The 11,708-nt window shown below is 34.2% G+C and overlaps 1 protein-coding gene across 1 annotated transcript; it reads left to right on the plus strand.

Annotated features, from left to right (window-relative positions):
* Positions 1–2,051: 2,051 nt before the first annotated feature.
* Positions 2,052–10,578, plus strand: LOC116771155 (cyclin-dependent kinase 5 activator 1). The gene is made up of 2 exons (XM_032662902.2): positions 2,052–2,856; positions 8,401–10,578. Exons 1-2 carry the CDS (start codon positions 2,167–2,169, stop codon positions 8,779–8,781), a joined length of 1,071 nt encoding a protein of 356 aa, XP_032518793.1. The 5' UTR covers positions 2,052–2,166; the 3' UTR covers positions 8,782–10,578.
* The last annotated feature ends 1,130 nt before the right edge of the window (positions 10,579–11,708 follow it).

Below are 11,708 nucleotides of genomic sequence, written 5' to 3' on the forward strand. Positions count from 1 at the left end.
TCGTTTTGGGGACGTGAAAACATCTTATACATCTCTAAGGGACCATTTGTATAACGAGAACCAATTTTTCATGTCCTACCTCTATTTTTATGCAATGACTTTATAAAATTCAAAAAACTTCTCTATATAATTTTTGTTGTTAAATAGTCTCGTTGTTTGAGAGTATATTTACTGCTGACTCAAGTTTAAGGTTCAGTAATCACGTCAAGTCGGAATAGCGACTTCAAGGTAGTATATGTTAGTTTGGACGCTTGCTTATACACAAAATAAATGAGTCAGAGTGACCTCTGAGTAATTTACTGAGAAATTCACGAAAAATACACAAATCAAATATATATATCTGAGACGAGCCTTGACCCCACGAAAAGTGGCCTACAGCAAAAGAATTCAAAATAAAAGGTAGAACAAGTGTTTCCTACACTTCACCGTTTCTTTTTTTAAACGCGAAAAATTTCAAACGTGGAAACAAAAAACTTTATTCAACAATAATATTAAAAAAAAAAATCGTATTGCCATCATTGCCCTCCATTAGTCCCATAATATCTTATTACCCAATAAATATATTAAAAAAATTACTTACGTATCAATTGGTATAATCTAAGACAATAAAAAAGCGTCTTAGAAAATTTTTCTCAAAGGAATTGATACAATGCTTTGTGGAAAGCCAACGTCGGATAAGCGTACTTAATTTTTTTTTTTTAATAATTTTGTCTGTATTTGAGATTTTAATTTATTAATATTTCTCCCGTTTAAGTTCTACGAATATACAATCTTAATATTGGAATCTTATTGGTATTGGTTGCTCAAAACTGTAGTATTTGTTTAGTATAAAATTAAAGTACGAACAAGTGTGCTAAGTAAAGTTATTTCCATGTTATAAACAAAGTTATAACGTCGCCCGTAATGTAATATGAGGCGACGGAGCGATGAGACCTCTGAGCATGAGTAATATTGACGGAAAATGTAAGGAATATACTTTACATTGTAATGAGTTTTTATATTAAACCTAAATGACATATTCAAACTGGCAAAGGAATACAAATGTGAGTTCGAAAAAGTAAAGAAAATATAGATTAAACATTCTAGTTTGTAAGTAGATAATATAATCATATTGTTAGTGTTAGGTTGAGTTTTGTGTGACATGTGTGATTATTTTGAATTAGTGCTTCACCTCATATAAAATGTAATATAAGGTAATTTAACTTAATTATTATTAAAATATAAATTAAAACTTAAACGATTTACGAAAACAAATATATGTAAATAAAAAAGCAAAAAGCAAGTCATATACATTCTCTTATCGTAATAAGCCGACGTTTCGTCCCCTCTCTAAAATGAGACCACGTATTAACCCTCTCATTTTAATTTTGCGGTCTTGGTAAAATTTTATCTCGTTAGCAACAGAAAATTCAAAATTACATAATCAGATTCTGGGGCACATAAACATTGATAAATTTTCTTAATTCAGCGATTTAGACAGTGTTACTTCCAATTGTTATTTATGACGATAACTATGTTAAAGAGTTCATACAATTTATTCGAAAGGTTTTGTACCTTAATACTAATCATATATTTTGTATGTTGTATATATATATATATATATGTAAAGAAATGTCTTTTAATAATAAACAACAATTTATTAACATAGGCGTTCTGAAATAATATTGAAATAAAAAGTCTCGTTCCGCTCATAAACATGGCAGCGAGGCTTCGAATTAAGAAGTATTTTTTAATGAAAATTGTATTCAGGTCAGGCGATGCGGATGTAGGTTGAATTTAGAAGACGAAAATACTACGGAGACTATTGAGAAGACTCGATTATAGGGACGTCGTCAGTCGTGCGATGTTATACCGCATTATTATGTAACGATTGCACCTGATGTTATGCACGAGCTCGGCTGCCACGTAGAGAACAACATCGCCTAACATCCTACAGTCAAATTAGGTATGGCCGGTCGGAGAGAACGGACTTAATTAGAATCGAGTGGCTAGGTAATTCGTGATTTACCGAGGGTTCGGTGTTTACAGCAGGGCGACGGAGCGTCGGGGCGTCGGGGCGTCGCCGCCGGTTGCGCGCGCTGCGGTCGATACCCCTCCGAGGGCGCAGGCGCGGCGCTATCGAGCCCGCAAAAGGGCCGCCGCCATCGCTCGCCGCACACGCGATGCATGCGGGCACCTAGCGGACAAACGCGCGCGGGCCTCATGGGCACCGTGCTGAGCTTCAGCCCGCGCGAGCGGCGCCCGCCTTCAGCTGCCCCGCCGCCCGACCGCGCCGCCCTCGCCTACTCCTACGAAAGACTCAACAACGCCAAGAACAGAGAGAACCGCGACCTACCACGCGACGAGCGCCGTGCCACCCTCGACGATGCCGCCAAGATCATCTCCGAGAAGACAGCCCTGGAGAAGAACCTCAAGAAGCACTCGCTGTTCATCAATGCCTTGTCCTGGAAGAGGTTTTCCACCGCCAACAACAACAAGAAGAAGTTAGAATGCAAGAGCAAAAGCGTGTCCACGTACCGCGCTCCGCTGACGGACAACGCGCCGCTGGACAGGAACAAGAATGTGAGCTTGGGAGGAGTCACGTACGCCAGGGCTGTGGCACCGCTGCCGGCCGCGGAGGTCGCTCGGACGAACGCACTCAACAATAATGTGTGCTACGAGAAGTTGCCGACGTCAGTGGGCCCACCTATACCAGCTCCAAGGAAGACTGTGATCCAGGCCTCCACGTCTGAACTACTAAAGTGCCTGGGGATGTTCCTCCACGCGCGCTGTCACCGGCTGCGTGACTTCCAGGCTGGAGACGCGGTCATGTGGCTGAGGACGGTAGACCGCTCGCTGCTCCTGCAAGGTTGGCAGGTAACTAAAACAAGAAAATACTTATAATAACACAATTTGCTGTACAAATTTCCTAATAGCGATCAATTTCTCTTTATTTCCTAATAATGTTTGATTGAATTCTTCACAACGTAAATATTATCATGCTTCTTACTGTTGTATTTAAAAACAACAGTTGTTTGTGTGTGGACACAGACTACATTACTGGGGCTTCGATATGTATTGTCTATGACTGGAGGGTGGCGGCGACCTGTTTATAAGACTAGAAACCGTTGAAGATTATTAAACATAAGCAGCGTTTATCGATTTTATATTTTTGGTTCAATTCTTCGATTGTCATTAACATGTGCCAAAACGTGCACATTCTATTCTTCCAACATCTCGGATTAAGGTAATTAAGTTTCTAAACGTAAATGAAAATGTTCCGTCTTTAAAAAAAAATTGTATTAGTTACAAAAGATCTTATCTATCTTACGCAATAGATGGTTTTATTTATGTGGACGGCAATTCCAAACCCCAGTCCTAAATTGCTAGGGTGGCTTCAGGGAAAAACAGTCGTTATAAATGGTGTGGAAACCTTGCAACTACCGCTTTACTTGGATAAATTATATTTTTCTTAATAATAATAGTAGTGATATATTATGGTTAAGAATTATTATGTCCATAATTTAAATTCTTTAGAAAATTGAGATTCCGAAAGCTCTTCTAAGTAAAATTTTTAGAAATATGATTAAAAAACTTAGCCATTGTTCATCAATTCAGTATTTCAATGATATCGATCGTTTTTTACGCTTATTAAGAGATTCTGTAAACGCGAAATTTTTGACATTGCGTCAAGTGCTATGCTGAGTGGTCTGTCGAGAGGCGCCATCTAGCGACGCGTTCAGTTATGTCAACATACTAAGGGCCACGTTTCCCAGCACGGTGTTATATACGAAAGGATTTATAGAGATGACACGTAATATTTATTACTTTATTACTTATTAATTATTAATATCTATATATTAAATTTAATACAATTATTAACTAAACATTTCTTTCTAATGTTTAGTAAATTGGGATTCGAACAGCGACTCTATGATTTCATATCTGACTGAAGTTGTGACTGAAATAGAAAAAAAGGAATAGCTATTACTAATTAGTATGAGTTGTAATTAAATATGTATATGCAAAAATCTAAATGTTTGATTATGAGAATTGTTTCACATACATATGTTGTCTAGTTGGCTGTCTGGCACAACAATTCAGATTTGCGCCATTGGGGTTGCCACGTTTACAGTTATAAAAATTTTACCGAATCAAAAATCTTTTTGTATTCTGCCTGAAATATGTATTACTTTATTTAAACTTTAATTATTTGTTAATTAAATTATATAATTTTTGTGCATAAAACTCAAAGGAATTTAAACTGTTTTCATAACGAGTTCAGAGACTACACCATTTTTTTATTATTTTAACAGAGCAAAGTAATTTGAAATATTATTACAATAATATGTGGGGAATAAATAAGATGTTTTATTAAAAATAAATATAGAACAGCGATTGATTTGGCAAGGGTCTACAATATTGTTTATTGATTTCTTATTGGAGCATAAAGGTGAAGAAAAATATGTTCAGCGACCATTTTCAAATTATTTACTATTATAAATTATCGCAGTACATGTATTACGGTACAATTTTTGTTCTTTTTTTAAATCGAAGCCTGAATTTATTATACAATGTGTCAAAAATTTAACATAAATTTCACGAAGTATTTTATGTAGGAAACGTTTTAAAAAACGATACATATTTTATAATAAAAGTAAAAAGCTTTGAAATCGTTAAGGAAGTAATTATAAAACTTTATAAAAAAAAAATATATATCAGTACATTCGATTTTTATTTTGAGGATTTTTTTTTACTCAGACAACAGGCATGTTATGATTATTTTTTTATTTAGTAATTAAAAACAGGTTTAGTTCTACGTTTTCTTAATATTCCATTTCTAACTTAAATATAAAATACTATACACGATGTTACGTAATTTGAATAAAATGTAAGAAAAGTATTCGTTTAAAAAATATCCTATTTGAACTAATGATATTTAAGATTTTCTCAAGTAAATTATATTTTACATGATCGAAAAAAAGATTATTGATTTACAAAAAAAAAAGTTAATTTATAAACGACCCTGTCCATTAATTGTTTTTACATTAAAACTGGCACGCTTTGAGCGCTAAATCGTATGTGTAATTATGTATATGTATGCACCAAGATTGTTTTACACACCTAATTTTGGAAAAGAGCTTTGGAAGAGAATTTTGGAAAAGAGCAGATCGACCGATATTAACCATACATAGTCCGTGTTATATAACTTCCTACAAATGTTACGCGTTCAATCGCGGAAACTGCACGGAATTTTGCAATAAATAATAGCCCTTACGTTTATCTGAAGTCTAAAGAACAATTAGAGGAGAGTTACATTAAAATAATCAAAATCTATTGAATGCTTTTTTTTGCATAATTGTAACATACATCCATTTTGGCATTTATAATATTAGCACACTTGTTATATTTCTTATCATTTGGCAACTGCTGGCGCTGCTGTACCACCAGGTCATGTCTGCACGAGCAACCCCAACTAATACCAATAACTATTTTTTTTTTATGACAAAGGCGTCAAACGAGCAGACTTCCTTCCTGATAGAGGTACATAGTAATCGCCGCCCATGGACATCTGCAAAATAATTTTTCGGATGCGTTGCCATCCTTATTTAGGGAAGAGGGAGAGGAAAGGTTGGGAAAATGGAAAAGGGAAAGGGTGGGAAAAAAGAAAAGGGCAACCGGCTCTCTGACTCATCGGACTAAACGCAGCCAATAAAGACTGCTTTCACGCCGATCTTCTGTGAGAGGGTGGTACTTTCCCGGTCGAGCCAATCCAGGTTCGAGCTGTAGTAATTTGACCACAGCTAGGCTCTACCACTTTAGAGCTAATATCCGCACTCTACACTATATATATATTGAGGTTTAATGATTAAGAGACATTCAAAATGTGATCTAGCGTCGATCACTATTGTTTCTTAGTATAAGTTTTACCTGTAACTATTAGTTTTAAAAATAGTAAAGAAAACCTTTGGTGTTTTTAAAGTCTTCCAGTTGTAGGAGAAGTTATTCACTGTTCGATTCCCTTTTCGCCCGAAATTTACATCTTAACAACAACAATCCCACATCACCTCGCTTACCCGTCTGCCCTTTTGTCATGACAAAGGTCCGTATTACTGAGAAACTGGTACTGAAAACTCAAAAAGATTGACCATGACTTGCTTAAAATCAATCTATTCAGCCTACAGCATAGGCGACAAGTAGCCATTCTTAGTATTCTACAGGATTCACTATGGGGAGAGACCCAGGAATTACGCTTTAATTTGTGCATTTCCTTTCTGTCACCGGGCAAACAAATGTACGATAGGCCTCTATGCTTTCCTTGTAGATCTTCCTAGCATCCGGACGAAGTGGTTTACTACATTCCTCCTTAGTCCTTCTAATACGCACCTCAAATTATTGAAATAGTTTGCCTTTGTCGCTGTTTCCTTTGAAGTTATATTTTGGGCGTCCCAAGAAAATCTTGAATTGCTGAGATAGAAGTTTAACCTCTTACGACCTCATTTCCACCTACCAACAGGTGGAATAACTTGCAAGCATTATAAATTTGAAATTTTAAAAAAGTAGGACGACTAGTTTGAGATCAGTTTTATCATGCAAAAGCTTTTAACTATATATTTTACACGAATTCGTCCCAGAATCAAAGGAATTTATGGAGAAAGAGTTCAATAACACTTTCGATAAAAACAGGGATCCTTGAGAATATTTTTACACTTGTGATAAAAACATTAATCTCTGTTTCCGTACCATGTGACTTTATAAACCCTAAATAACTTATATTCCAACAACTTAATTACAATAAGCAAGACGTATGTACTTATGTAGGTGTTCTACTCATCTCTATTTTACTTGCGAACAAAAGGCGCATAGATTTATTTGTGTCATCCCAATATTGAAAAAATATTAAAAGCCTTTACAGGCATCAATAATTTAAACTATGACCTCACTTAGTCCATTCGCGTTTGTGTTTAATATAGAAGGATAATTAAGATGTCAAACAATGGAAGTATCTTTTACTTGAAACGTATATCAAAAGTTACACAGTTGATGGATTCATTCAAAATGTATGCGTCCTAAATCAATAGCACGTACCCCGTAGAGAGGGATGGTTGTATTGCGTGTTCATGGGGTTGAGGAACCATGGAAGGAATTCGATCGATAAACAGAAACACATTTTATATTGAGGAATTCTATGATTCAATCTATACATTATGAATTTCATGACGTAATACATAATAAGTAACGGTGTTACCAGGTTTTAAAATCGATGACACGTATTTATATATGATATACGAGGTTTTTTATCAGTAGCATTTTGATCCTGAAGTCGAAAGCTAACTGAAAGCTAAATGTAACTTCCATTGTTTAACAGAAAACAAAAGAAAACTGATTGCAAAAAAAATATTTTTGGATCTCACGTTGAACTCCTTTGAACAACAATATTTTTATGAGCTCCTTTTATTTGTTTATTTTGTTACATAATCTGTGTACAGTCTCCTTGTTTACGTCGTTGAGACTCTCGTCGTTGCGGAATTTGAGCGAAGGGTTTCCTATCGACCCACTGGGGTTTGTAGTAAATATTTGTCGTTTTCTGTTGATCTATGAAACATTATATCGTCTGAAATACAATTTACTAATAAATTTCCCTTGGTTCTTGTGAATTCTGGACATATTCCTACGTTTGTTTTTGAAATTTTGTTAACATATCCTGATGTAAAAGCCATTTTAGTTAGCCACAGAGTTAGTTATTGTATAGATAGGTTAAGGTTGTATAGTTGCAAAATTAGATGTTTATTTCATATATGTAACTTAAAATTCTGAGACATTTTCGTTATCTTTATTGAGTATCAGTTTAATTTATTTAAATGCGTATAAATGTTTTGTCTGGCGGAAGTTCACCTTTGACAGTAAGAAATCTGCAAATGAGAATTTATGATATTAGTATTTATAAACACCGGATTAATAAAATGATGTTTAATAACACAGAAACTTAATATTAGTACGTAACAGAAACAAAAGAACCGTTTTTAATATTCGTCTTTTATTGTAAAAATGCCAAAACGGGAAAAAGTTTGTCAAAATAGCTGTAAAGAAAAATTTGCAGACAGCAGAAAGATACTTTTAGAACGTGACTTCCACAACTATTGGACACGTGTAGGGCCGTAATACGATTATATAAGATCGATATTCACCAATGAGTCATTTCAAGGTTAGTTTAGTAGATTTTATCTTGAATGTACGCTATCGAAATAATAATATAAGGGTGAGGGTAATTTTTACCTTTCATGAGTTAAAGAAATAAATAAAACGTCGCAATTCCACTGATTAGGTGACGTATGTTCTTTTGCGTCTCATTATTTGTTTGCATTCAAGTTCTAAACGCTACTACAATAGTATAATAATATAGAATTATATATTTTCCAGGACGTGGCGTTCATCAATCCAGCTAACGTGGTCTTCGTGTATATGCTGGTTCGGGAGCTGGTGGACGGCGAGCGAATAGCTCGCCCCCAGGAACTACAAGCTGTAGTGCTCACCTGCCTCTACCTCTCTTACTCCTACATGGGCAACGAGATCTCCTATCCATTGAAACCCTTCCTCGTGGAGGATTCCAAGGATAAGTTTTGGGATCGCTGTCTGCTCATCGTTGACAGGCTATCCTTCAATATGTTGAGAATCAACTCGGAGCCTGGGTTCTTCACTGAAGTGTTCACGGAGTTGAAAGCGTGTGGAACTGTGGATAGCCCCCCTCCCGCACCCCTCCATCCAGCGCCTGCGCCCCCTCACGCCTTGACGGCGGCCTGACACACAGAAGTCGCCGTACTCAGGCTAGCGTTGACTGATCGACCTAGCCGTGTGTGATGTCGGCTTTTAACGACGGAAGCGCTTGGTCAGTCGTCGATCATTAAATGGACGACTAATAAAACGTATAGATAAATTTAAACCGAATTCGATCTCAATAAATACGTGTGTTTGAGTATCATGAGAATATGTATGTAACTAAATAAATTCGCCTTCCTAAGGGTATACTATCGTATTAAGATACTCAGTTGTCCAGTGTAATGAACGAATATATGAGTTATTTTTATTTAGCTTTTGTTCCGCTCAACGTTTCAAGTTATAGATTGACCGAGACTTCTCAGTGGCCGTTTATAGACGGTTACAAATATATTAATACTTTATAGGAAATTAGTCCAAAGGAATTTGGGATATCTGATAATTCCTGAACGGACCTAGATTACAAGGAAAAGACATTATGAATTTAAGGTATTTCCAGATATCGATTAATGTAACCATAACGACGATTACGCAACTGGTAACATTAAAAAATAATATTTGGTATTAAAGTGCAACTTCTACGATCCTCTGAATAGTCAATATTGTATTTATGTATGTCTGTAACGTATGTAGGTAATTGTCTGGTAATCTTATTTACTCATAGTGCGTTAAAAACTGCTGGCACGCAGTATACTAGTCCAATAGCGCAGCGATTAATATTTAAGATAAGAGTAAAGTAAATGCATTGAATGATTGTATTGCCATATAGTTAAATGATATTAGAAAATGGCTGGCAGGCGGGACAATGCAATAATGCGGTGACACCGTCTGATTTTACATCGGTAAAACCCTTCTAAAACGTGTACGTATGCCCGGCTCAAAACGGACTTGGCAATGTTATAATAAAAAAAAAATGAATAGTTAAAATTTTTGCGAATGATTAAGCGTTTTGTACAGTAATATCGATTAAATATAGTAAGTCCTAAAAATTAGTTTAGTTTAGACAAATGACAGGTATAAAAAACGCCTGATGGTGGCGCTCGGTTTTGGTAAGATTGAATTTTTCAATACGAAATTTGGAAATAAGTACCAAATGTGACGTTTGAATATTGTTGGTCAAGTCTATTACAAGAAACAGAATAACAAACAATAGATTAAAATAAAATATATCCTTTGTGAAATACAATTATGTGAAAAGCTATAAAAATAAGTATATTTTCTGTGGTTTTTGATTATGACATCTGTTAATGTTGGAAAATAAATCGTGTGTTTTGTCCAAATTAAATTTAATTCACCGAGTGCCGTAGGATAAGCGAATTGTCTAGATAATTGTCATAAGTATATTACGTATAATAATAAAAAAAAAGGAATCTCGAAAACCAAACTTATTATTGTTTGTCTGTGATGTTATTTAAATTCTAATTTATTATTGATTTGTTATTAATTTATTTTTTATTTGTTAAACTTGACGCTAGCGGTGTAACGAGGGATTAAAAGTAATTAAGGTGTTATATTTCATATTGTTTTTTTTCTCGTCTGATCGTTTATTTGACATAGTCATATTCTCATAAGCAAAAAAAAAAAAAAAAAAAACGGCGTGAATAATTAAAATTGCGTAATTTAATGTTCAAATTCAAATAGAATACATTTCAGGACACAGATTATAAGTAGGTTTGACTTCACAACCTCCCCTTAATGTCGGTGTGGATGTGACATAGTTGTTTGGATACGGTCAAATACCTTATCCATAATTCATGTAACAAGTTTGTTAATAAACTCAATGTAAATATTATACCTTATTATTAAAAAAGTTTCGTATATACATTTTTTCGTGTTTTATTTACAATCTTGTACTGTTGTGTACCGTGGGATAAAATCGTCAATAAAACTGCAATATTTTTTTTTGACATTTTATATACTGCTGAATAAGTGGTCATTAATAATCATATTATAATTTTCGGAGATTTTTATTGTTAGTCAAAATTAATGGGATGCTTTTTGAGAAGGAAAAGATATTGAACATATACATTTAGAGCTCATACCATATTAATTGTTAGGGATAACATTTAATTTTGATTTTATAAATTACATTTTGTGGACATATAAAAATCAAATAATGATATATGATAATTTTTTAAATACTGCAAAAATTAATGATATATTATGGTATTTAGATTTCTCAAGTTAAGCTTTGGACAAACTAATTGTTTAAAAAAATGGCGATTCAAGTAATTAGACACGAAAGATGTAGTTGTAAATTATTTAGAATTTATCCTATATATCACAAAAATAATGAGTTTCCAAATTGTACCCACAGAGGGAAGAGGAAAATATGAAGCTATGTGTAGATAGTATTATATTATTTTACCCTTTGTTGACAGAAACTACTTCTATTTCCTCAATATTTCATGTTATCGCTCATGTTAAATTTATCTTATTGATTTCTCTTCTTTTCGTCATCTCTTCTATGACAACTTCAGAGAGTTGTTTTGTCCAGAACTCCCCATTCAAAAAAAAAAAAATTCACTAAGTTCACAAATCAGTTGTGTCAAACCATAAATAATATCGTCAATATCTGGGATGGTTTCCAACATTACAAATCAATTTTGTAAATCTAGTTGAAAGTATGTAGTTTTAATTTGGGATAAAGATATTATTCTAAATTCTACTTCACTACACAATTCGTTTTTATACATTACACTATGTTCTTTTTTACCAAAGCTTAGCTAGATCCACTTTTGTTTTCGTTTACGTTTTGTGAACATTATTCGCTTGGAATATCAGTTTCTTATTGGAATCACATGTAACAACAGTTAAGTTGAAGTTTTTGGTTATTTACATAGGTTGTGCTGCATCGATTTATAGTAAATAATATAATTTACTAACTTTTATACCGTTCTTATTATCTTTGCTTCTGAAGAAAAAAATGTCTATGTGCAAAGGAAATAACATTT

This window comes from Danaus plexippus, chromosome 17, assembly GCF_018135715.1.
Source record: "Danaus plexippus chromosome 17, MEX_DaPlex, whole genome shotgun sequence".
Taxonomy (NCBI): Eukaryota; Metazoa; Arthropoda; class Insecta; order Lepidoptera; family Nymphalidae; genus Danaus; species Danaus plexippus.